Below are 26,608 nucleotides of genomic sequence, written 5' to 3' on the forward strand. Positions count from 1 at the left end.
AGCTTACTCATCAAGTGCTCTTGCCAAACCTAACTGCCCTGAACAAACATCAAGAAAGAACATCATGTTCCCTGAACTGTCAACCAACAATGGGTAAAAATAAGATCACATTATTTTTTTTGTATCAAATGTTGTAGATTCATCCATGCAGGGCTCCAACTCCTCCACTTTCACTTAGTTTCTAAATGCAAATTCAAGGCAATGATGATAATTTTAGGTTGAAAAGGTTCCTATTGTGCTAATTTTCATGTTCATATTTGTATTTTCAGTTTCTACTAGAATATGTTTACATGCTTAAATGTTCAAAAAGCACTTATTTTCCTCATACTGACTTCCTGAATAAAACTGTATTCAACTCATTTTGGCGATCATCTCTTTAAGCCCCCCTCCAGAAATGCCCAGTCTGCTCTGCACCATAACTGCAGCCAGAGAATGACTGCAATGGCTGATAACGGCACTATCTAAGTGAAAAATCACCAAGCTCCCAAACAAAACCTTCACAACCAAAAAGTTTCTAGCAGGAATATGACCTGAAATCAGAGAGAGATTTATAACATTGGCAACCAGGATTGGATGCCCTGATGTTAGCATGTAGCTACATGCAGCAGTGTACTTGCAGCCAGGGAATTACTGTGTATAGTGGCACTTTCTACCGTTAAGGATCTGGTGTCTGTCTGCAGTATAGGTCAAAAAGCCCGCCCCTCCATGTTAGTGAATGGGACATAGGCCAAACTAAAAACTCAAATTACACGCGAAATAAATTTGTGTGTAATTTGATGTTTGAGTGTTTGTTTTCATGATAGGTTTGGTTTTAATGAGTTATTAAATTAAACAAAAGTGGGATTTTTCACCATCATTGACTTCATGTGCTTGCATTCAATGGGGCTGCTCGCGATTGATCAGACAGTTGTTTTGGCGGGAGTTCCCCCATCACGGATATTGTTACTGTGCAGAATACAGCTCTCTTCTACATATGTTTACCTCATTATTTTAAACTTTAGCTACATTCAACATGAACATCCAACAATGCAACATTACATACATGACAGTAAATAAGGAGAAGCACAATATGTCTTTATGGATTGAGAACAAAGTTTGATATATGACTGTATTTAGAAAATAATAAGCACCTGTAAATACTGAAGTTAATTATTCACTGATTTATTGAGTAAGCAACTAAATTGAAACTGAGATTGCTCTCTTCTCACAGGGAAATTTAACATATGGTAATGATTATGATCAAATTTTAGATTATGTGCACCTGAAGTGTATTCAAATCACAACTTGAGTTTGCAGCTGTGCACCCCTGTGAGAACATAATATACTGTAAGTGCAATACTCACATAATGAAATACGCAAAAACCTTTTAAGCGCTTTTTTTGGATGTCAGAGATAAGGGACTATTCTTAATTAAAAGGGAAATAATTAACAGTGCTTGTGTGTGTGTGTGTGTGTGTGTGTGTGTGTGTGTGTGTGTGTGTGTGTGTTTGTCTCACTCAAAAACAATTCAAAAGCCTCATTAGGCTTTTTAGCCAATAACAGCAGTTCATCAAAGCTCTGAAACAACCAAAATTGAAGAGGAACTAAAAAGGCCGTGAGCCTGAGTAAATTCCAATATAATGGTTTGCAAATGTGAGTTGGTAAATACTATTGTATATAAATAATGTTCTCCCTTAATGTCCATTTTAGATATCTGATTAAAAAAGACTAAGTTAAGAACATGGTTTTACTCTCAACTTTTCTTTCCTTCTCAATCAAGGAGGTACGTTTTAGGTTTGAGGAGGGTTTGGAAAGTTTCTTTCACTGCATTCACTAGTTGCCAGCAGAAAATGAGCTGCTGTAATAGGATTGGCAAGAGCACACACCTCAGCCAAAAACAAGTATATAGAGTTCAGTTTGATAGTAAAACTGTAGTTTAGTAAAATATTTTAAGAACTTATGCAACATGTTTGAGGTTGTGATTTTCTTCAAGTTGGCCTAAAAAAAAAGTATTGTAGAGTCAAATATGTGGGATTCCTCCACCATGTTTTGCAAGAAATATATCCATGTAATACACTGATTAGACTTAGAGTCAATAACCATGCTAGCAGCTCTGTGAGGCACAGCTGTGCTTTAAGCTGACTGCACACATCTGCATGCTAATGTGCTCACAATGAAAATGCAGCCTGTTAGCATGCCAGCATTTGCCAATTACCACCAAGCCAAGCCTCCAGGAACAGGGCAGGGCTTGAAAGCAAATATGACATACTGACAAAACCATAAAATTACGACTTCCGGGTCCGTCACTTCATGTCATTGAACCAAAAACGACTCTTTTTCCCCATAGACTTACAGTGTTTCCCCTACAATGTTACAGGCCTGGCACACACCGGGCCAACCTGACCCCCCGCCAGGCCTACGTTTGTAAGGTTTGCATAGGACGGCAAAGTACACTGTACTTTTTCTCCTCAGAAGGTAGAAGTCATGACCCGCTCCACTCTGCCTCTGATTGGCTAACACTCTGCACCTTTGCTTGTTAGATCGTGTTATAAGAGTGGCGTGGCTCCTTTAGAGGCAGGACAGTTTGTGTGTTTGTGTGAGCGTACGGTGTGAGTGGTCCAGCGAAAGTGTGTAAGCAGGTGACAGGGGTGTCGGTGAATGCATCGGAGTATATGGAGCAGAAGAGAGAAATGGGTCTTCGCCTAGCAGTAAAAGTAGTCAGCTTAGCAGTAAATGTGCAGAGCAAGTCACAGTTTCCAGTTAATAAATGCTGCTGCTGCTTCTCAAGACCAAGGGAGCTCCCGTCTGTTGCCTTCCAGCTGCTGGTCAAAGTGAAGGGAATTAACCCCAAAGTCACTTTGGCCCTGGAGGTAAACAAATCTCCCTTGTGCTAGCTGACTATGGTCGGGGACCTGAGACAGGAATGGTCAATAATTGGTTACGTTCAGGGTAAAAATATTAGGCAAGCAGACACAGAGGAGGGCGGGTCATGTCTTTGCTATCCTGAACGCTCTGCTAACCTAATGTGGATAAAATAACATAATCATGAGGTCTCTCTAGACTTTCCAAAGTGTATGGATTAAACTCTAATAGTGAATTGAGTCTTTTTGCATCGGTTGTGTGACGATGAACACAATTTATCAGCCATTTTAGTGTGGCAAACATGGACTGAAGCTCGGCGAGGAAGAGACTCGCTGCTTCACGCTGATCTTCACAAGGTGTTTTGAAAATTGACAGGATTCACTGCCGTTGTGTCTGTGACTTCTTGCATGACTTGCTTTGCAGCTTGAAGCACTGAGAAACTTTCATAGGAATGAACGGGGCCCTACCTCCAATGTTGCATCGTGTTCTCTTTATACATCCATGCACGAAAGCAGCACAAATTACCACTGAGGCTGACGGGAATGTAAAAAATTAATAAGTACAAAGTTAAGGGAGTGCTAAAGTTAATATAATATGTCTTAAGGGGAACATAAACGTGTATACTAAATTTTAGGGCTAGCTATCCAATAGCTTTTGAGGTATTTCCTTAAAAAACAAACATGTCAACCTGCTGGTAACACTAAAGGAAAATTCAGGGGATCAACGAAGCCAGTAAGACACATTGTCTGGGAACCATGAATATCTGCAGCAAATTTCATGCATCCCAAACAAATTTCAAATTTTTCATTCTGAACTTGTAAGTGTTGGACAGACTGACTCGACTCAGGCTCAAGGGATTACTAAGTTATGTTTGCCATTTCAAACCACCTTGTAGTCTGAACCACATCCGTTTCATTCATGATGTTACACCACAACTGTCTGAAATGCTCAAACTGCAGACTCTCACACAGGACATGTGATTTTTAACCATGAGACAGCTCTTTTAGAACAGGACCAATAGGAGTGCTCTGACAAAGCCAAGGTCATGGCTGAAGACTTTTCCGGAGCATTCTTTACTTGTGCCTTATGTAATGGGCTCTGGGTGCCCTGAGGGGTTTAGGGCCGACTGTGCGTGAGAGGCCGGCTATTCTTCAACAGAAGAATGGGTGAGGGGTCACAGAGGTGCTAATGAATGGTGTCTCTTCTCTCCTGGCCCATATAACAACACCGGCTTGTCTACAGTTCCTTTCACACTCCCTAGATCTTAAGTGTCCCAGTCACTATTGACCTGACTTTGGTGGGAGAATTTATGACAAACAGCATGGCCCTACTAAAAAGTATTTTTAGGGTCAAACCACCCCACTACTTTGTCAAATATTCTGTATTTAAAAGTATTCATTATATTATTTCTGTCTAAAAAGTAATAAAGACTAGTTCTACCTTTTACTGCTGAGATGCGGCAGCAACAATTACTTCACCTGTTGGATTGACAGTCTACTCCCACAGCCACAATAAGCCCACATATTGCTGCTATTGATGAATTATAGTATGCTGTAAAATGAGCTGCTCTCATCAAGGGAAGATTAGCATCTTAAAACACCAGATGACAGCAGAGTTATTTTCTTTCCTTGCCATAACCTAATTATGATGACAAGTCAATTATAAAGGAAAACAGAGAGTAAAGACAGGTTAGGCTGGGTCTGCCAGACAGTCTATTTTGGAGGAAAACAAAATCGGATGTCTGAACAGCACAAATACTCTTTATTTCCCAGAGGATTGTTTTATCAGATAGAAGGCAGGCTGTTGCCTTCTGTTACTTAGGAACATGTCAGCATCATACAAAAAGGGTCTTATGGGCATAATATCCGAGACAGCATCTCAAATCTAATCCCATGTTTTTCCTGATTGCACAAACAAAAGCTCTCACTGGAGCAGGAGATGCTAACATTAGCCTTATGAGTTTCTTTGTAGACTAATCTTATTCCCCCACAATTGGATAAGCACGCCTTTGTTGTCAGTTCCAGCAGTGCGTTATATGCGTGCGTCTGTGTGTGTGTGTGTGTGAGTGAGTGAGTGTGAAACACAAAGACAGCCTTTCAGAGACGGCGCTTGCACATGCTCCTCTGAGGGATGCGGAATCCATCACTACAGTGACAAATAGTGTCATCCCACCATGGTGGGGATGAATAACAACAGCATCTTTCACATTCACTGATACACTGACTGACATTAGTTGACATCAGGGACCTGTCGGGGATACATGCATGAGAAGACTTTTACACACATTCATGCATGTGTAGCACCTGCACATGTTTGTACAACTTTCATCTCCACTATAGGTCTGAATCTGCTGTAGGGCTGAATGTTTGTCCTTGATCACCAATCAACAGTTTCTGTGCGGTTTCCAAGTAAGGTATTAGACATTAATTTGTAAGCAAATACTATCTTCATCGCACAATGTGCTTCCAAATTCTCTGTTTTGCAAATATGCAAATGTGACTCACAAAACAAATGATTTACTACAGCTGCTGATTACACCAACAATTACAATCAATCAAGCATTAAGTGATGATAACGCAACTCTCAGAAACTGTGTGGGTACATTATACTCTGTCACACAACTTCCACTCCTTCACGTCTTTGCATCACACACTTGTTGACGAAAAATTCACAAATGCGAACATTTTCTGATATCTTTTTTTTTCTTACCCCCCAAATTATTGTGGTAGTTTACTCCAAAGTGATTGTCTTATTCATCTTCTTTAGCTTTTTTTATGGAGGTATTCTTAACTTTCAGGGTCTGTGAAAATTAAAAATAAAACTCCTCCTATTTATTACACCAAATTAGTTACATAAATGATGATGTTTTAACCAACATTAAAGAACTAGTTGCAATGAAGGCCAGTTGCATTGCCTCATGTCGTCATTGTCTTTGCCAAAAAGTTGCACATGAACACACTGCAAATATACAGCCAATGGCTAACCAGCATGAATGTTCTGCACCTGCATGAGAGGAAGTAACTCTCCACACTAGCAGGTGGCGATAGTCTGTATTCATCATTCAAAAAACTGAGTTGAACTGACAATAAATTAATTGCATCCTCCGTAGGGCTCTACGTCTCCGATTCACCATGCTAAATTGGCTTAAAAAAAAAACAAAAACAGCCAACAACTGCCAACTAGTGCTAACACTGGAAGACACATCGCCAAAACTGCGGTGACAGACGCTGCCTAGCGACAGCCCAACATTGACCAACAGCAGACCGTCACCTTGGTATTCAAGGCCTTTACTGGAAGACCAAAGTTGCCCTCCACTTTTTACAGTTCTCCTTTTACTGGTGTTACTGACTTTTACCAGATGGTAAATCCGGTACCATCTTCTAGGTCTTTTCAAAAACATGATGCATTTTATATAAATAAAAGGATCAAAGACAGGTGAGAGAAAAAAAGGAAAAAAATGGTCTTGATCCTCTCGTCATGGTTACTAATAATTTTTTGATGATTAGACATTAAATGAATTTCAATGACGTGATGTCCGATTTAAATTTGACCACTGTCTCCTTTAGAGCATGTAAATTAATCAGATTTGTTGGTCCTGTCTCGTGTCCGTTTTTGATGTCTGTGATCTATGTGTGTTTATTTTTAACTGTCTGGTACAGTACCTGTGTGACACACTGCCCTTCAGTTGTACTAAAGATTTACTCTTCTCTATTTAGTCATGTTCTTGTGAACAACACATTAAAGACACCGAATTACGATGTCTGAGATTTAATTGGATACAAAATGTAAATTTTAGTCTCTTCTGTTAATTATGTTTCTTGTTCTTAATTGCCATCATGTGTTATGTCTTAAGGCTCCGGTGAAACTATTCACGAATATGCTCTGAAAATATGTGCCCAAACACTCACACTCACACATTTGCATGCGAACACTCTACATTTTCATATGTAAAAGCTTACAAACACTGCTATGAATTCATATCCAGAGGGCGATAAACAAAGCTTATCACGATGAGAGGCTGTCTGCATATAGAATAACAGACAAAAGACCTTAGGTGACCTTTCTGATGGCGGTACCCCATTGGGTCTTAACGTACAAAATGAAATACTGATTAAAGCCCTCCTGTGCTTTCTCGCACAACAACCTCGCGACTCTGAGTCACCGAGGGTGACTTGGCCCTGAGCTTCAGAGGTGTGAGCTGGGGCAAGTCTTCAATTTGGTGAGACACAGATTGCAATAGTTTTTTGCTCCTCCATCTCTCCATCCATTATTCATCCCTCCATCCTTCCATCCATCGTTGCTGGCTGTAGGCCATTTTTTCCCCAGCGGGACACTTACATGCATAATGCAGCAGGGGCCCTATCATAGTCCTGTAATTGACATCCCTAGCCCAGCTAAGCTTATAGCTGGGACACCAGTAAAACAGCCCCATGAGACAGAAGGACGAGGAAAAAGATGATGGGAGCAGAGTGTGCATGGTGCTGCATGTGTAAATCAGAGAGAGAAACAAAGTAAAGAAAAAGATCAAGTTCAACCACAGAAAGAGGAAAACATGAAATTATGAGAGCAGAGAGAAAGAAAGTGATCTGTACAAGAAAGTGAATGATTTCCTGATAAATATTTTTGGGGAGCAAAAGATAAAGCCAGAAGTGAAGAGAAAGAAAGAAAGCATCCTCCCATCTGTCACTCTGTATGATGACTTTTGCTCTTCCCCCAAGTGCAGTGTCAACTACTTTCTGTGATAATTGTTAAACTGCTGAACTAGTGTGACACAGATGGTGTACAGCATTGCTGGTGAAATTTCTCACATTATTTGCACGTTTCTGTAAAGGTATGCAGTTTAGGCACACTTTAAAGACTCAATGACAGACAGGTAAGGACCTGGACAAAAGCCAAACAGAGAACAACAAGCACACAAACTACAATTTTGTCTGTTCTCTTCTATTCACGCAAAGGTTGGAGGACTGGCCTTTCCTAATGTCAGCTTTACGGGAAGAAGCTTTGTCTCCTTTCCCTCCCTCTCGGACAGAGTCTGTGGGCTATTTTAGACACAGGAGCCTATTTGACCAAACTCCTACCACCCTTCGTTCTTTTTTAACAAGTCTGACTTCAAATGTCTGGCATTCCAGGCTGGCTGCAGATCAGCTCTCTGCTCCCAGACGGGGCCCCACAGGGCCAGGCCAAATGCCACTCCATGTAGGGCCTGATCACATGAATGGGGGCCAAGCTGGGGCCCCCAGAGAGCTGCCCCACCCACATACACTGCATCGCATCAGAGCCTGAAAATAAATAGCAGAAAAGATATCAGAGGTCATCAGGAACGAGGAGCCGACTCTGACGCTTGAGTCTGGAGAAAATGAGACTTTGTATTGCCGGCGCATAAAAAATAAGAGGCAGGTTTCAAGGTTATACTGTAGTTTCTAGTTGATCTCAAGTGCTTAATCTTAAAGGCCCATTCATGCATACACAGATAGCTGGCTCTAAGCAGGTCGAATTTGTATCACGAGATCTGTGTGTGTCGTAGCCTGATGAGGTCCAGAATGCCCGTGTACAAGCACGAAGATACAATACATAAAGATGCAATAACTGTATAAGGTGCAGTCATAACAGAGCACCCACATAAACCAGCAGAGAATCTCAGGCACTGACATGCATACCCACAAACAAATACACACCCACATACTTTCAGCAAATCTACTTTGAATCCATATCAGCTGGGAAGTGATAGCAGATGTCTGATCCATCTGATCTCTGAACAGTAAAACAATCCACAGTGCAGTTTGTTCCATGTTTAGTACAGAGTCCAAAAACTGATGTCACACCAGAGGAATGTTCTTAAGTGTGTGTTTGTGTGTGTGTGTGTGTGTGTGTGTGTGTGTGTGTGTGCGCGCAGGATGTTGAAGCAGTGATGCTAGAGCACAGATTTAAACACACACTTATTTGTCTATAACGATGAGCTCTCTCTGTGGTTGAATGCTGGCATGTTGCCGATATATTGGAGAACAAAAAAAAAAAAAAAAGCGAGAAATCTCTGTGAATGGCACCACGGGAAACACTCACACTTCCAAGAAAAGACTTGAACAAGCAGTAGGTGGCAACAAGGAAAGAAGAAAACTACAAATGTTCTGACCCAAAAACACAAAATATCAGAACAGAGTCCTATTTTAACGTTTACAAACCTATTCTGCCTGAACTCAACAATTTAATGTGATTAATATAAAGGGGCGTGCACAGTGTTTTAATGAGCGCTAATGCAGTGCAGTATGAGTTCATCTGGCTACAACAAGCCCCTGTCAATCAGCCTAAGGGAGGTGTCGACATGACATTTACATGATATAACCCGCATTCCTGTATCACTGCGGCTATTTGCATGCAAACCCCATCATTCATCACAATGCACTCAGAACCCTCTTTTGGCTTCCACGACCGCCTCAATGAAAAAGACAGAGCAAATCTATTTCACAGGATTAAAGTTTGAGACATTTTCTTGCCTGTAGGGTAATAAATAGACTAATTTTTTTCTCTCTTATGTAACGCAAGAGAATGAGACAGTGAGGAGATGGAAAGTGAGACCGCTCAGTACTGTGGGGCTATATAAGAAGTGTTTGACAGAATGGAAAGATGGATAAGGGCAAGATCGAAGAGAAATTAGTCAGTGAGCAGAGCTGTCTCCAATACAGAGGTTTCAGGCTGCCACCCGGCCAGGCTGCCTGTCTGTCAGAGAAAAACCTGTGGCTGATGGATACAGCGTGGGTTGAAGGTGTTTGATGTAAATACTTTTGTAACAACACATTTACAAAATACCACAATAGATAATCACTGTAAAAAATGTACACAGTGATTATCACGTGACAAATGCTGTGACAAGTTACAGGAACTATCAACAGGTAATATCGTTAATTAATACATTAATTAATGTGAATGCCAAAAAGTGAATGTAAGGTAGAATGTTTAAAAATATAAGGCTGGATATTTTTCTTACTACAAACAAAATACACAAAAAATTCATTTAAAGGAACACTTCCAAATGACCATTTGTATATCAGTTACTCACCCTGTGTAACGCCGATTTATCACAACTACATAACAGCTATCACATAACATAACATATACATCTCATGCAGTATAATCCAAGTCTCATTTATCCAGTCTTACACCCAGTACTTCCCGCACACGTCAATTTTCTCTTGAATCTCTGTATTTAAAACTGAAAGTGAGACTTATGCACAGTATGTTCTATTCAGAGCCAGACTCCATTGACAAAAACAGTAATTTTACTTCACTGCACATGGGAGCTGCTGCTCTTCCACCAGCTCGATCAGATAGTGTCCCTGTGTTATTGTTTGACTTATGTGAGTCTTAACTAACCCTTTAAAACACCAAAGTCCCATAACAAAACAAGCAAACTACAGGTTGAGACAGCAGTAGTCCAGCAGCTCCTAAAAATTACAGTAAAATTACTGTTTTTGTTCATGGAATCTGGCTTTGAAGAGAGCATAGATACATTTCCCCTTTGGTTTAGATTTAAAAGGTAAGGTTTCAGCAAAAATGCATATGTTTAGGAGGTCCTGAGCGTACAACCGGATAAAAAGAATTTGTTGTGTGTGACTTTGTGAACGATTGTTTGATATAGTTTTGCTGTTGTTTAACTCAGGCCCCTCTGGCTTTCATTTATCAAGAATATCTGTTTTTTTTATTAAGAGTGTTTTATTTTATTTAGAGTAAAAGGGCATCAACAACGCCATTAGGATTAATTATGAATGTTTATGCCAAATTTTCAGATTTTATCGGATAAATGAAAAAACTGACCTGCTGGTAGAAAAAGGTCAAAGAATCAGTATCAGGATTCATCCCTTGAATGTCTATTAATATCTGTACAAAATTTAATGACAATCCTCTAAAGTTGTTATCAGTCTAGACCAAACTGGTGGATTGACCAACCGACAGACAGACTGACAGACCGACACTGCCATCCATAGAGCCATGCTGCCAAAACAGCCTATTGCAAAAGCAACTGGTAGACCAGCTTGGAGCAGAGCTCTCTCCCCAAGGCTAAAAGCAAACCCAGACATCGGAAGCATTACCATCGAGCATTTCACAGCACTTTGTTTCAAATATCTCATTTTGGCCGGTTCAGCGCAGAGGTCCCACGGACATTAAGCCGTCTGGCTTTGCACAGACAAATGCAATTACCCCAGCCTCCAGGTTCCACTACCACACACTCGCCCCAGGATGCACACCAAGAGCAGCAGCAGTGTCCCCTATGCCACACAATGGACCCATCCATCACTCCAGGGAATGGGTCCTGTGGACTCATCCATTAGTTAGTAGAATGGGTGTGCAGTGACAGGCCTGTCTTTTCCACAGCCTCTAATCCAGAGTTATGGCACAGTGCGTCTGTGTTACTGTTAAAAGCAGTACTATATGCCAGCTGTTGCCAGCAGGTTCACATCTGAGGGCAGTTCAAAGCAATGCACCATCACTCACCAGCCACTGATGACAATGGATGCATATATGACACCTGGGAAAATACAGCACGTGCAACAGAGGTTATAATTTTGAGCAATGCTGCACATTCATCCGGTCATAAATATAAAATTCAAAAACTGGCATGAATGAATTGTTTTCTGATAATATCTGAACAGAATGCAATACTCTGCAAATCCTTTGGCATATATTCAATTGAATACAGTATAAAGATAAGCTATTTAATATTTAAACAAATTAGCTATTGTTGTTTTTTGTAAATATACATTTATTCTGAATTTAATGCATGCCGCATGTTCCAAAAAAAGTTGGGACAGGAGCATGTTTACCGCTGTGTTACAAGACATTTTCACTGTTAACACTCTGTAAGCATTTGACCACTGCAAACAAAGGCCTCTTCAAGTATTAAATAAATTTCAATTAGCATGTTCAATACTATTGGCTTCAGCACCCCTGCAACCCTGCACATTACTGTTACGGATTGGGATGTTGTGATTTCTTTATCGTTGTAGTTTTTTTTTTATACTTAATACCAATGTCTGTTCTAAATTTTACATGAATAGCTACATTGGAAAAATGAGTAATGGAAAAAAATGTGACGTGTTGAATACTTATTTCCCCTCAATATGTTTAAAGGATTTGCAAATCATTGCGTTTCTTTTTATTTATGTTTTACACAGCTATGAGTAAATCAGGCCTGTACAACTCCTCTCTTCTCAAGAAGTGGAAGAGTTAAAGGATGGCTCCTTCAGTTGTGAAAAGGTACTGTAGGAGAGCAGGTAAACCTATACTACAGAGAGAGAAGGGAAGTTGAGAGGCCGGAGATAACTAGACAGGAATGTTCCTGCAATAACAAAACTCTCGCTTAACTGGACCCTGCTATCTTCATTAAGAGCACAGAGGAAGTTCTGACCAAGAAAAAAAGAGATGAGAAAGCAAGAAAAGATGGATAGTAATGGCCCATGCTTGTGGGGTTTTGGAGCTGTCTCGTGTGTGTTCAGCAGGAGGCGAGCGGAAGAACAAGGGGAACTGCAGAGCAAAAGAAATAAAGCTCACCTAAAAATCTTAACTACTTGCAATCACTTTAAAAGTGTCCACAGGACACTCCCTCTCCTTGTGTCCAGGTGCAGGCATGCAGAGCTGCCTTTTCAACTCACCAGGCTCTTTTGTGTGGCTACAGAGGAGAGGGAGATCCACTCAAGGTGGGAAGAAAGAAACACCTCATCCTTGACTATTTGATTAACAGCTGTCTCCCGTGCCAAAAAATACGACCCCCCTCATCCCACCCTCCCCACCCTGAACCCCCCGACTGCATCTTGAAAGAGCAGGTCTGTGTCGCACACTTCTAGGGTTACTTTGCAGATCAAACTGGTGGGGAGAGCAGAAAGGCAAGAAATCCACTGAGACATCAGAAAGAAGAGGGGAGGACAAGCAGTGGGAGGACTGAGGAAGAAATGGAGCAAGGAGAAGCAGAGAAAAAGGGGACAAAACAGGTCAACAAGGAGGCAGGAGGTGCAAAGTGATGGGGAATCATGGCCAGTGAGGAGAAAGACTCATGTTAAAATCTAATCTTTTTGATTTGCCTTTTGCGGTCTGTGGTTATATTTCATCTTCGGCTTATTTAAGATAGTAACAAGCATCAATGAAGTTTCCTAAAACTTGATCTTTTCTTAATGATCAGCTTTATCTGTTAAATCCATAATCTTTAAAAATAACAAACAAAGCAAATATGAAGTCAGCTTGTGGACTCCTGTTTTTTAAGCCTCGAATTCACCATTATGGTAGTCGCCATCTTTGTTTTTTGGAGACAAACCTGATCATATCTGGACAAGAGGCTGCCATGGTGGAGGAGCCATGGGTGGATCTGACTGAGAAGCAGAGGGCACTATCTGCACTCAAACAACCAAATGTTAAGTACGTGTAACAGTTGTAATAATGAGGGAAATTAGCTTCTACAGCCAGCTTCAAGTGGCCGTTAGAGGAACTGCAGTTTTGAGCACTTCCATCCCTGTATGTTGCCCCTTGGTCAAATGCTGTTGGTTTTGCGTGATTCATCCCATCATTACTGACCCCTTGGTATATTTGTACATTTTCAGATTTATTTCCTCAATTCCAAGGAACTAGTAGTGCAAAATGCAATGAAAATCAATTTGCAGCAACCCAACTTTTTTAATCCACTATTGTTAGAATCACTCAAAATGTACATCATTATTGCATGGTTTAGAGATGAGTCAGCTGCCATCAAATTCAAATGTTCTGTTTTTTGGAAAACAAGCTTATGTATAACCACGATTCCTACAGCCAAAGCCAGGTTAGATCTAAGACTTTTTAAGGGTTTTTTTTTTAATGCCACTCAGAGTCAAATTTAAGATAATTTTTACAAAAACTGAAAATAGGGGAGGGGGGTGAGCTGACATTAGTTTTAGTGTTAGGCACAATTTTGCTTAAATGTTTATTGTGACATAAAACATGACTTTCTTTTTTGTGGCACAGACAAAGGTCAAACAGTGGGAAATACCTGTTGTTTGGCAAGTTTATTTTGAGATTGTACAGTGTAATGTCATAAGAAAAATCATAAAATCCTACTTCCCATGTTGTATTATTTATAAGTCTTTTGAAAAAAAATAATTTAAGACAAGGTCTTATTTTCAGATTTATGAATTTAAAGCTTTTTAAGACTTTTTACGGATCCGCAGGAACCCTGGGAACAACAATTAGCAAACATGTACTTAGTGAAGGCTATAATGTGAATTAAGTGGCTTCTTGCATTAAAAAGGTTGCTGTTTGGGAGCAAGTCTGAAATAAATACCATCTCTTGCGACTGCATTACCATGTGGGAATAACACAATACAAGAACTGACATTAATGAAACCCAGAGTCTCAAAAAACTAGAGGTATGCTTTGGGAAATGGAGGGCAGTAATGTGAAGAACATGTGATTTCTAGTTAATGGGTTAAATCATGTAAAAACATCAGTCTGGTCCTATTAAAGATGAAAATGAGCTCAAGTGGTACACTAAGAGCTCCAGGGCAACGGGGAATCACCCTACAGGGTACTAACTCCCTCCAGCACTCCAGCTCCCGACTTCCTCCCAACAGGGACCAATGGCCAATGTAACTTCCTGCTGGCCCATAAACAAACAATGCAGTCAACTGAAGTCAGGCTGAAAATCCTCCAGTGCCACTTAGAGAGGTCAAGAGGTATACACCAGTCATAATTTTAACCTAGTGCCTGTGACAGTTATATGGCTGCCTAGTTTGGCTGTACTGCAAAAGGAACAAGCAGTTTAACGACTTGATCCTTTTTCTCCCTATATTTTCGGATAGGCAGCCCCCATGAGGGGAATGCTGGAAAGGAATAAAAAAACAGGAGGGTGAGAAATGTACCATCAGGGAACATCATGTAAATAGTTGGAGAAAAGTATTTTGGCGATACATATGTTTGCAATTTTACTTTCATAGCTTACTTGATCATCACTGTTTTGTTTTTTTTTTCAAGAAGAATAACGCAAACACATTGCACAAACAGGCTTCTTGTAATGAGACGAGTTGCGTTACACATGCATTTAAGAATGCATGCGTGTGGGTTTATCACAGCCCGCCATCAGGTGGTCTCTCCCTTCCCTCATCACAAAAAAAACACCAACAGCAACTACAAAGGATTACACATTAATCTGGCTCAATTACAGCTTTAAAATAAGGAAAACCCAAACATCACAAACATGTTGACTCAAAAAAATGTGTTAATTTCCCCACTGGAGGAAGAAAAGCAGATAACAGGCAATGACAAATGATCTGTTTAGCATTCCTCTGACGTCATCCCATCGCTCTAAACACACATCCTTACACCCTTATTTGAACAATACGCGCATTCATACAAACACAAGCACAGGAATCTGCCTGTCCACAGCGGAGCAAAACAAAACCCTCATCACCCACATGACCAAAAGGCCCGGTTTCAACACTTGTGTCATTTCTCAACAAAAATGCGGGGAAATCACAGCTCTCTCTTGGATGCCAGACATGTCTTCATTTCGGGTACACTGCAAACACGTGATTTCTGATTAGTCCAAGACTAGCCAGCACTTTGGGACGCACAGACCTCAGCTTCAAAGAGCGAGAGGAAATGCTGTGCCCTTCCTGTCACTCCCAGTCGGAACCGAATGACGTGATCGAGATGTGATGAGATTACACATCCAAATAAAAGAAAGAAAAAATAATAGTGTGAGCTAAGCCACATACAAATAAAGACACAAATGTGCAAATTTAAACACTAACACACATCAATAATGTTCAGGAAACAATGGGAGATCTGACCGTGACAGCTCCGAGCAGAAATATTATATTTTTTCATGTCTTTCACTCACTCAAGACAATGAGCTTTTTTATGGAAAGAAAAGTAACTCTAAGGGATTTCCCGACTGTGCTCACTGAGGGCGACTCTTTCACACTGTGCTTTGTTTCTTCGTTTCACACTTCATCCCTCATCCATACTTCTCTATCAATGTTTAACCATACTGTATTTTTCTTCCTCTCCCTTGTCAGCTTTTTGATGTCTTTAAGGTTTTTACTAATAGCACAGACAGAGGAAACACAGAAGTGCTTCTACTTTCCTCTCCTAGCCTGGTTTGTCAGGAACAGAAAGAAACAGCACAATTATAGCTGCTATCAGTGTCAGTCATACCTTTGAAGTTTATTTATTAAGGTTCAAGTCAAATTAAATTATATTTTTTATTTCAAATAAATAGTTTAAGACATACAAATAAAAATATATGTATCTAAAAGGACCTGCATAACGGACCTAATACAGTATATTCTTGTGTTGCATTTTGCACTGGTCCTATTTTGAGAGCTGCACTTTATACCTGTAGGGTATGCAAATTTGCAAATGTTTGAGATATTTGTTTTATGAGTTTTCTGTGAGAATTTTTTTTCATCAACTCATTTTATGATTTTGTGTATTTATTTTAGTTCTTAGGCATGGTTAACAGCATGTTTCATGGAATTTTTACATTAATAAAATCCCTGTAAACGAAGACCTCTGTAATTGAACTGGAGGGGAGCTGCAACAACATAAAACACAAAAAGAAAGATATTGTGTTGCATAAACAGTATGCCTGTTGCAGGCTAATATGCATCTGTTGATAACTTGGACAGCGAAAGAACTCTTCAAGCCAAAGTGGAACATAAGGATTAAGTTAAAATACAACAGACTGATGCTTTTTTTGTAACATAAAATAAACTAAAATTAGGTGAAATCCTATGAACTGCTGACTGGCTCAATCCCCTGAAGGCTACATTTGCGTAAGCCTAGTACCCTTTGTGTGCATTTGTGAATCAGAAAGCCCTATGGGTACACAGGGTACACAGCTCAGCCCATGAATGTAGATCTGCCCTTACTTGACTCCTTAATCTTTGGTTTCCTGCCCTCCCTCTCCATATCTCATAATAAAAACTTCATGGCACTGTGAATCCTCCCCTGTTTTCGCCTCTGCCCTCCCTTCCCCTGTATCACACTATAACAGCTTCATGCCTCCTTGCCACAGCTCCCTGTCCCTCAGCCCCTCCACTCCTGCTGTTTCCACTGGGGCACTGCACAAAAACTGTGCTTGGCTCGGTCCCAAGCGCTGGGGCCCACATACCTCCCAATCTCTAGATTAAATAGTACCATGTCTCTGAAGTTCTTCCAGGGGCTAATGGCTTTTGTTGCTGGGAATAATCCACACATCCTCTCCCACATCCTGGGGGTCCGCGGGCCTGTCGTGAACCCCGCCTTTACCCTCTTCATCTCTCTCATCTCCATCTCAATCTACGCTTCCATTTCGGTTGACCTACCCGCCTCCCGATGGCACAACCCTGTGGTTAAGTGCGGAGGCATGCAGGACCGAACCACCCGCGCTGAGGGGAGGATGCATTGAGTTGACATTGGGTTCAGACCCATGCAGGGTTTTTATAGGGAGTCGGTGCAGGTGCTGTCTGAGGCTTAATGAAGGCCTTAAATCTCCTCTCTGTCATCTGTAGCTAACTGGGGTCTAAGCAGCCAGGGCGAGAGGGATAAGTGCCTGCGAGCTATCCTCATAAGGTAAAGAAAACATCCGTCAAGCAACAACCACAGCAGAACAGCCTCTGTGTGAGCACTTGATGTCCATTCAAAATAAATACAGCAGGGAGACAGATTTTCACAAGATGAGGGGAAGGGTTTTGCGTAGATCAAAGAGCAGTCTGTATTTTAGGGCAAAGTAGTCAAAGTAAGTATGCTAAGTTGCAAACTAGGTCCAGACAGCGACCCTCTTGTCGCCCTCTGTCTTTCAAAATATTGCAGATTGAGACCACTTTTGGCTATAACGTCAGAAATTCGCACTGAATACATATTCAGGTATGAGCTCATATCCTGTCTGGGGCACTTTTCTCCAGGGAGGCCGCCGGGGGAGAGGAAAAAGGCAGACAGAGGGAAGGAGAGACTGCGGTTGCAGACCGCAGACACTGGGACAACGCTCACTGACCACCCTAATCAGTTTACTTTATCAACACAATTTTAAAAAGGCCCAGTCATTGATGGTCTTTATTTTCTCCAATTTTTCTCCTTGCCACAATCTCCAATTTTGACTTCATTCATATGGCTGCCGGCAGGCTCTTAGTCATATCTACAGACATGCCATATGCCAGCAGAAAGTGCTATATTGCAGAGAAAATACAAAAGTTGATTTCCAGGGAAACTACCACTATTGTAGAATGCTGGAGGCCAGACTGGAGAGTGATCGACCGTACAGAGAAGTGGAGAGGACAGAGGAGGATGAGAAACACAGGGAGCTTGAAGATTTAGGGACTTCATGAGGGCAAAGATAGAAAGTCAGGAGATGAAAAGAGACAGTGAAGAGTGAACAGACAGAAGCAGGACATTACAGATTTTCAGAATAGAAGGATGACAGAAAACAGGAGACTAAGAGAATAAACAGGCTGATTAACATGGAAAATGAGTGGAGGGGACAGGAGCTAAAGAGTTGAGGTTGTAGTGTAAACAAAGAAATACAGAAGGTAGAATTATCTATAGTGCGTAGGACAGTGAATCTGTCATCCTGTGGCTTTGCGCCCACCCATCTGCCCCCAGACCTCAACTAAAACTACACACAAACATACATACATAAATACACACAGGTCTAGTGTGGAGCGGAGAGCCTGCAGACCACCTGAAATCTCTGCTGGTATGAAAAAAAAAAAGATATAACACAGCATAGTATTGACTGACCTGCTGAGTCAATAAAGCTGCGCTCAGAAAAGAGGTTAGCCACCTCTCTCATCAAGAGGGTCAGGGTTTGGGGTTAAGGTTTTCTGGTCTTTAAGGGTTGGAGAAGTGAATAAAAGAAGGAAGGACCATGTTATGCTTGGATGAAGAGACGGAGAAAATACTGTACAGTGTAAACTTGACTGAGCTTGTCAACTTCATGGCTAAAATGTTTTTTAAAAAAAGGTGTGAGAAGGTTAAGAGATGTGGTGGGAATTCGTTATAAGGAGAGAGTTGTTTGGGATGGAAAACGGGATGAAGGAAGAAAGAGGTGGTGAGTTTTGGAGACGTGGTGAGGAGAGGGAGGCGTAGTGTTTGGGAAAGGGATGAAGGGAGGGGAGGGAATAAAAAAAAGTCATGAAAAGTAGTCAGTAAATGATGGGACAATGATAGAAGACAGTACGGAAAAAGGGTTTAAGCAGAGGCCTGGTGAAAAGGCTGAAGATTTCTTTGTCTGCCAGCTTTTATGTGTTTACATTTTGTCTGGCTTCGATCTGAGTATTTTATTTCTCTTGCTGAAAAAAAATCAATAGCAGCAGAATTTAGTCTCAAACTTACAACTGAAACACATCCTTTTATAAGCACCACAGACATGCTAGCAGCTTAGAAGATAAGTCATACAGCCCAGTGTTGAAAGCGGTTATGTTGGGGGGAAAAAGGAAGGATGACAAGTGACTGAACAGAGTTTAGTGGGAGTCATGGTTGGACTCTTTAATTCAGTGAAAGATTCCAATGTGGAAGATCTCCACAAAGACGATTGAGACAGAGTGAGAGGGGTTTGAAATGTGAAGCGTGTCATTAATCATGCAGCCCAGAAACTTTTTACTTGAGAAACCAAACCAGAAGCAGCAGGATAAAGTTAAAAAATAACAGAGTGCTGGCTTTGTCGTGGCAAAACTTTGATGTTTGGTTCCTTCACAACTTGGAAATACTGTCCAATTACCAGCCTTTAAATGACAGCGGAGGACAGCACAAATGCTGAGCCACAAATGCAGAAATGTAAAGACACTCTGTTTAATATTTAATTTTAACAATGGATCACGTGACTTTGTGTAATGTGAAAAGTATTGGTTGCAGTTACACCCCCTATAGATAATCATCACCTTTGCAATTCCATTTTACGGAGCATTTTGCAGCTCATTCTTTTGGTTATACGACTTGAAACTTTATAATGTTGGTTCACTCTCACAGCTCTCATCAGTACCAGTTTCATGCACCAATCAGCAAACAGACTATTTTTGCTACTAGCTGGTAAACATACTGGATCAGTTACAAGTTACAAGCCAGATATTTCCCTGTGAAGTTTGTACCGACCATATGGTGGCCGTAAACATGCGATGCATGGATCGACTCTGACGTCATCCGAATCCACATGTTCACATAAACCACCACCTGTATAAATTGTATAAATTATTTTTTTGGTTTAGAGACCCACACTCACATGGACATTTCACTCCCTCTCTCACAGTGTCTGTAGGCTATGTTGCTCTTTTAATTATGTTTTGCATTTATATATGACGGTTGTCTTTAACTATTTACTTTAATGTATAAAGAGGCTGCTTTCAGTGATTGTAAATGAATCCCATATTCCAGCATTAATATCAGTGCAGCAAATATCGTGGGATTTTTAAGCAGCGAAACTAAAAACTTTAGTTTTAAACTTGACGGAGGAAGACAGATGTAAACTGAAATAATCAGTGAAGTTAAACTGCTATTGCTCATGCCTAAATGCACACAGCATCTCTATTAATGGGTATGCACTGCTGCAGTGGTTGCTACAAGTATTTAATAAACTCAATAACATTAACAGACGTATGCATAAGCCCTGAAGTTCACTTAAGGAGGCTAGTGTCAAATTAATGAACATTTGTTTGAAGATAAAGTCTTCCTTTTTTGGTAAAATGAAAATAGCAACAAGCATTTATCACTTCACCCACCTGCAACCCATCTACTATAAATCACTGGATTAACCGTGGTGCCCGTATTCATAAGTGCAATCTGCACATCGCCTCTGTAAACACCAATCTCCAAATCTAATGTTGCCTTGATTCTGCTGGATAAGTAAAAACGTAAGCCTTTCCCATATCAACTTCAAAGGTGATAATATGTCAGTGCTGTGTTTCAACTTTTTTCTGCTGCCCCAAAGTGTCAAAAAAAGTTACTGTATCCATCCATGACAGATTTTTAAATTATTTACCATTTCCTTGCATACCTAATACGCAAAATACTTCCTTAAGTTATCGACAAGTTTTAAACTTACAAGTCTGTTCACTGACAGTTTTCTCCCTGATTTTCTTACCCTATCCTCTTAGCAACATTTTGCCCAATCTACACCATCCACCATACTACTGAAGACCTACTGAAGACCTACTGAAGACGTCTTTACCTGGCCATGCCCAGACTGGAGAACCCTGCTGGTACGATGAGAACATCAAGGCGGGGAAAGGGATGGACCCCAAGAACGGTGTGTGCTGCAGCCAAACATCGAGGCAACAGCTTCAGGACTCCAATCTGCAAAAGAAAAGCAACATGTGTCTCAAAACAACTGAAGATCAGATGTTTATGTATAAAAACAGACGGGTAGGATATGCAATAGTTTGTGAGTTTGTATTTGCTCTATTGTGTATGTCTGCTGATTCTGTGTGCTGCAGGTCAGAGGATATCTAGAAGTTTCAAGTCAAAGGCAGCTGAACCTGTGGTTTGTTCTGAATGTTTCAGAGAGGCATCATCAGCTCAGAACCGACAGAATCACCTTTGAAATAATACTTAGGACTCTTATTCCAGTTAAATATTCCCATTTAGGGTATTGAGAATGTTTTAAGTGGCCTTTATGGGAATACAGTTTCGTACTTTAACCAAAAAGGCAAGCAACGGCAGTTGAAAACCTTTGTGTAATGACAAAACAAACAAACATTACCTGTTGCTAACTGTTTCTTATCATCTAAAATATAATCAGCACACGTCTCAGTGTTTTTTGTTGTTGTTTTTTGTTAAAACTCCACCTGGGCCTCCTGCAGCAAGCAGACGGGGCCAAACACACGGTGTGGGATCACCCGCTGGGACCTAGCCGACTGCTCAGTAAATCGGCAAGGGTAGTCGCCATGGGAACAAGAGATGCCGTCATCCACCATGCCTGAATAATCAGTTACAGAGAGACCCCCATCCTCAAGGGAAGAGCAACAGAATGTAGGATCTGAGCGGGTGGTCTGGTCTCCGCTGTAGCAGATTAAAAACAGGGGAGAGAAGTTTAAGTCAAGGTTAATAACGATAATTTAATGAATTTTCTTAGTGAAATAATATACAGTTCTTGAGTTGGTGCACCACATTTGGGCCAATGTGTCCCGTCTCTCTGTGCTCAGCATGGAAACAAAAGCAGTGGAAATATGGAATATATACGTCACAAAGGCAAACCACAGTGATCCCAAAAATATCTAGGTGCCGACATGCAATCTCATTTACTCTAAATCCAATATCCAGCGCTAACTCCATCCTCAGCATCAGAGCCGTTCCAAAGGTTTCAAGCGACATCCAAGTTTCCTTCCAGCCATTCACTGAAAATAAAGGCCTTCCTTGTAGCGGGAGATTCCTGGGGCCTGCAGCAGGCTACAGCTGGGCTGCTGCTGGAGGAAAACCATGAGGGGAGGAGGAGGATTACGGGAAACCACTGGCAGACCTGCCAACCTGCTGGCCAGTGGAGAGGGAGACCCCAGCCCAACCCTGCCCTGCCCAGCGAGTCAGCCCTCTAATGCCCCATTCTGCACTTACACGTATATCAGCTTCACTTCTTTTGGTCTCCAAAAATTTCTGCTGGGCTCTGAACCCAATGTGCTATAATACAAGCTTTAATGTACCTGTCACAAAAAGCTGATTGAGTGCTGCACCTCATCCATTACCCTAACTTCACCTGCACCATTTTTGGTATAGCGAAAGGAAAGTTTCAGCACGGAATGTTAAAGGGCCAGACGTGGGTTAATAACAGTCTGGAGAGAGGGAGGTCTGACACGAAGAAAAAAACACAAGAAAAATAATAAAATACCTGCCAGTATTGAGTGTGGAGCCCTTTACTACTTCACTGATGGAGCTTCCAAGTCCAGACGTAAGGTCAGCCTCAGTCCACTCCCCCGGTCCAGACCCAAGTTTGGCTGTCTTGCCAAAATCCGTCCTGTCCCTCACCTGTCTTTCCAATGCCAGGGGAATTTCTGCTGTGACTTGGCACCAGTGGCCCACTGCCAAGGTGAAGGTAGAGGCGGGCATGGGCATCGTGACATAGTAATGCCAGACTAAGAAGCCTGCAGAGAGAAGAGGGAGGGGAAGAGAGAAAAGGATGAAAATGTCAAACTCAGGGAAATGGAGAGGAGTTAAAATGCCCAACTTTACAGCACACACAGGACACAAGACTGAAAAAATGTTCAAAACGTGCACTGCAGGAATTGAATGATGCCACCAGCAGCAACATGCCCAAACCACCAGATGGAATTTTCGTAGTAGCTGCTGATTTTAATCAACTCATCCTTCAACTCCAAAGATGTAGCAGGATCAAGGACAAATTAAATCTCGTTTTTTTTTTAACTTTGTTTAAAAAGTGACTAATAAATCTACCTTCTACCCTCTACCACAAATTAATGTTTACAGTCTGGTGCAAAAATCTGTTGGTGTCTTAGCTAATTTCCCCATTCATGGCAATTGTACGGGGAGAGAATTTATATAACTCATCCGTTTGGATTTTATTACGGCTAAAAGTTATACATAATTAAGGACAGACCCTCTAGTTCCAAAAACCAAGGTGGTGACGGCTGAAATGCCGAGCTCAAGGACTCAACATGGGAGTCCACAAACCAATGGATAAAATCAGAGTTTATGTCCATCATTTATACAATCGAAGGTCAATCCCCACAGACTCCCGTGTAAATATGCTTAATCTTACAGCAGAAATAAAGATGTTTACAGCCTGGAACGAAAAACAGTTATCATATCTATCCCCACTCATGACAACTTGACCACTGTATGGAGGCTGAATTTTTATATAACTCATCCATTTAGGTTTTTTTAGGCATAAAGTAATGCACAGTTAGGGTTGGGCCCCTTAAAGTGACAGACTGTCTGCCAGGCAACATCACAGCTAACTGGTCAGATCCACCTCTTTTTACTCCCCAGCAGCACTCTCTTATCCCAGTATGCTCACCTCGGGTCACTTCTGGCTTCAAAAATACAAGATGGTAATGGCCAAAATGCCAAAAAAGTTCAAAACCAGAGTCCACAAACCAATGGGTGAATGGAAAAATACAGCTTTAAAATAAAAAATAAAGTCTTTAAGTCCTAAAGACCTAAATTTAGGATCCAACATTACCCAAATTATATTATTTCACTACCGAATCCACTTTGTTCATTTAACAAAATAAGCCAGAAAAAAAAAAAAATCAGTAACCACATTTTTTTAATTAAGGGTCAACAGATAGAGGGTGTTATATGTTGTTCACAAAGAAAAACCCTTTGAAGCAAATTTGTGATTAACAAAATCAACATTAATAAAATCGACTTGACTTTTACTGGTTGTCATAAATGGTTTATGAAATGACAGCTTACGTGTGTCCCCATCCTCAATAGGTACAGTCTGCTCCTCCCCACTCATCAAAACCACACACTCACTGGGGGCCCGTACTGTTGCCTGCCATGTTGACATGGCAACAGGCGGCTCCTGGCAGGGGAAGAGGGCTCGGTTGTTGATGGGAGAACCGGCGGTGTAAACACACACCCTGGAAGGGTAAACAATGGTAAACTATAAACAACCCTCAATTCAATGCTCAAAGGATTCACCAAACACACACACACACATCAACACATGAAGCATCCTCACACAGAACAGAGTATAATAGCCTGAGGCGTGTTTTTGTGAATTAATGAATCAGTATTATTCTATTCTAACATGGCTCAGAATATTACACTGCAATTCCAGCAGCAGAAATCAGAGCAAATGTGCTGCAGCAGCTTTAAAATCTTTAAGAGGACGTATAATCACACTACCAAAGCACTGTTTTATGGAATGGCTCGAACTAGTGAGTGCTGCAGGAATGAGAACTAAAACACAAAATGAAGTTAGCACTTCTGGTTCCTGTGTTTCGAAGTCGATTGTTTTTTTGGTTTAATGTCTGAAATAAAGTCTGTGGTTAACACAAGCTTAAGAGACTTTGTCTTGCACTATTAAATATGTCAGTAAATACCCCACTCAAAAAGTTTGAAGCTTTTGCTTGTCTTTAAAAAACATGTGCTAACAAATGGCTAAATGAGACTACGGGACATCTTTACAGCCTTGTGGTGGTGACGTTGAGTCATGCAACCATAGTGAAGTTTGTTTATAATTCAACGTTAGCTTTTTACTCCTGCGATTGCATTTACGCTTCAAAAATCATAAAAGTGGTGTTCATCTGTGAAGATTATCTTGCTGAACTGTAAGTATCATAAACTTCTGTTTGCCACAGAGTTTATTTTCTGCAATAATCCAAAATCCAACGGAAAATTGGCTTTTTGACAAGGGAACGCTGTTATATTAAGAGACCTGAATACAGCTTCGGAGGCATTCAGTGTGTCATAAAGCTAAAAACATGATGGTGCTGATTCTGCATCATTGGGCCCAGAGAGCAGCGCAGTAAAGACTTACGCTGGCCGAGCCGGCGCCTTCTAGTTTAGTGCTCCTCTAACTTGATTGGGGATTAAATGATTCAATCTTGCGGTTCTTCTAGGTATTCTGCTTGTTATCTGACCAAATAAATGAAATCGTGATAGTGAAAGGAGTCATTTTGTAGGGGCTGTAATGCTAAAAAAAATGTATTCACAGATTTACCAACATCTCTTTCCAAATGTGAGTCGATCGGAAAAAGGCTTTTTGGGCTCGATGAGATCACGTGTCGGACTCAGAGTTGTAATTTCAATTTATGGCCTATATGAAAACTGGCTTTAAAGCCTAGCACACTTCCTGGAGGCCTGTGGGGAACCAGAGCAGCGCTAACTTCCTGGTCGGCCAAAAAAAATCGTCATCAGTGCAGCACTCTTTTTGTGATGAGACAAACCTGCTGTCCTGGTCTTTGGTCCACCTCACAGAGCCTCCTGTTGGCCTCGTCTCATAGCAGATCCTGACAGCACGAGGGAACTCCTGAGGGGACGCAGCCCCCTTCTTCCTCACCTGCAGACTCCACCGATCTCTCTGAAAATGCAGCGAGGTGCCGTCCTGAGCACCAGGGGCCCGGCTACACAGAGAAAAAAGCTGGTGCTTCTGCCTCCATCGGCTGGAGGGCATAGAGATAACTGACTGAATGAAGGCTGCTTGTGAGTTCACTGACCCTGACCTTTCAGACGTCACCTCTGGTAGGAGGCTAGACATGGCTGACACAGAGGTGACGTCCATCTCTTCCACCTTTGACACATCAAGGTCACAGCAGTCCAGCACTAAGGTGAAATCATCATCACTTGTGGTTTCCCACAAATGTGAAGACTGAATATATTTGGATTCAGCTGCAGCCTGAGCCTGAGATTGAGTTACGTCTCTTCTTCTAGCATCAAACATCTCCATCCTTGTTGTAATCTCCCTAAATCCGTCTGTATCATAATCCACTGTATCCACATCCTGAGATCCACACACAGACGCACCCTGACTCCCTCCAGCCTCTTTATTCCCAGCTCTGGCACCAGCTCCAGGTTCAAGTTCATCCTCATCCTCAATCCCCACTCCAGAGCGAGGCTCCAGGAAGAGAACAACACTACCACTGATGACCTTCCTGTCAAAATGAACAGTCAGGTCCACCACATAATGTCTGACAAGTATGTGGTTTGTATTGGCTCGGAGTGGAAGGTCATCCGTGTCTGGGTTCAGGTCCCCGTCTGGCTCCATGTCACACAAATGGCATCAAAGTTGAGAATGGCTAAACCTGGGAGGCAAGAGCAGAAATACGGCTTTATTTATTTATGGTGGTTTTTCCAAGTTGTATTTATCTTAGGAGAATTTGCA

At 41.3% G+C, this 26,608-nt stretch overlaps 1 protein-coding gene across 8 annotated transcripts in view; it reads right to left on the minus strand.

The window, feature by feature from the left end:
* Positions 1 to 26,608, minus strand: part of aopep (aminopeptidase O (putative)) — a 119,078-nt gene that overhangs the window by 90,213 nt on the left and 2,257 nt on the right. For all 8 annotated transcript variants that reach the window (XM_088076634.1, XM_088076630.1, XM_042488272.2 and 5 more), the window contains 5 exons: positions 25,674 to 26,528; positions 24,193 to 24,362; positions 22,646 to 22,898; positions 21,612 to 21,825; positions 20,996 to 21,120 (listed from right to left, as the gene is read on the minus strand). In XM_088076634.1, the coding sequence (XP_087932760.1) occupies positions 20,996 to 21,120; positions 21,612 to 21,825; positions 22,646 to 22,898; positions 24,193 to 24,362; positions 25,674 to 26,491 (1,580 nt within the window). In that variant the 5' untranslated portion in view covers positions 26,492 to 26,528. The remainder of the gene's footprint in view (positions 1 to 20,995; positions 21,121 to 21,611; positions 21,826 to 22,645; positions 22,899 to 24,192; positions 24,363 to 25,673; positions 26,529 to 26,608) is intronic.

The sequence above is a fragment of the Plectropomus leopardus genome, chromosome 4 (genome assembly GCF_026936395.1).
Source record: "Plectropomus leopardus strain MGB_pleo_1.0 chromosome 4, ASM2693639v1, whole genome shotgun sequence".
Taxonomy (NCBI): Eukaryota; Metazoa; Chordata; class Actinopteri; order Perciformes; family Serranidae; genus Plectropomus; species Plectropomus leopardus.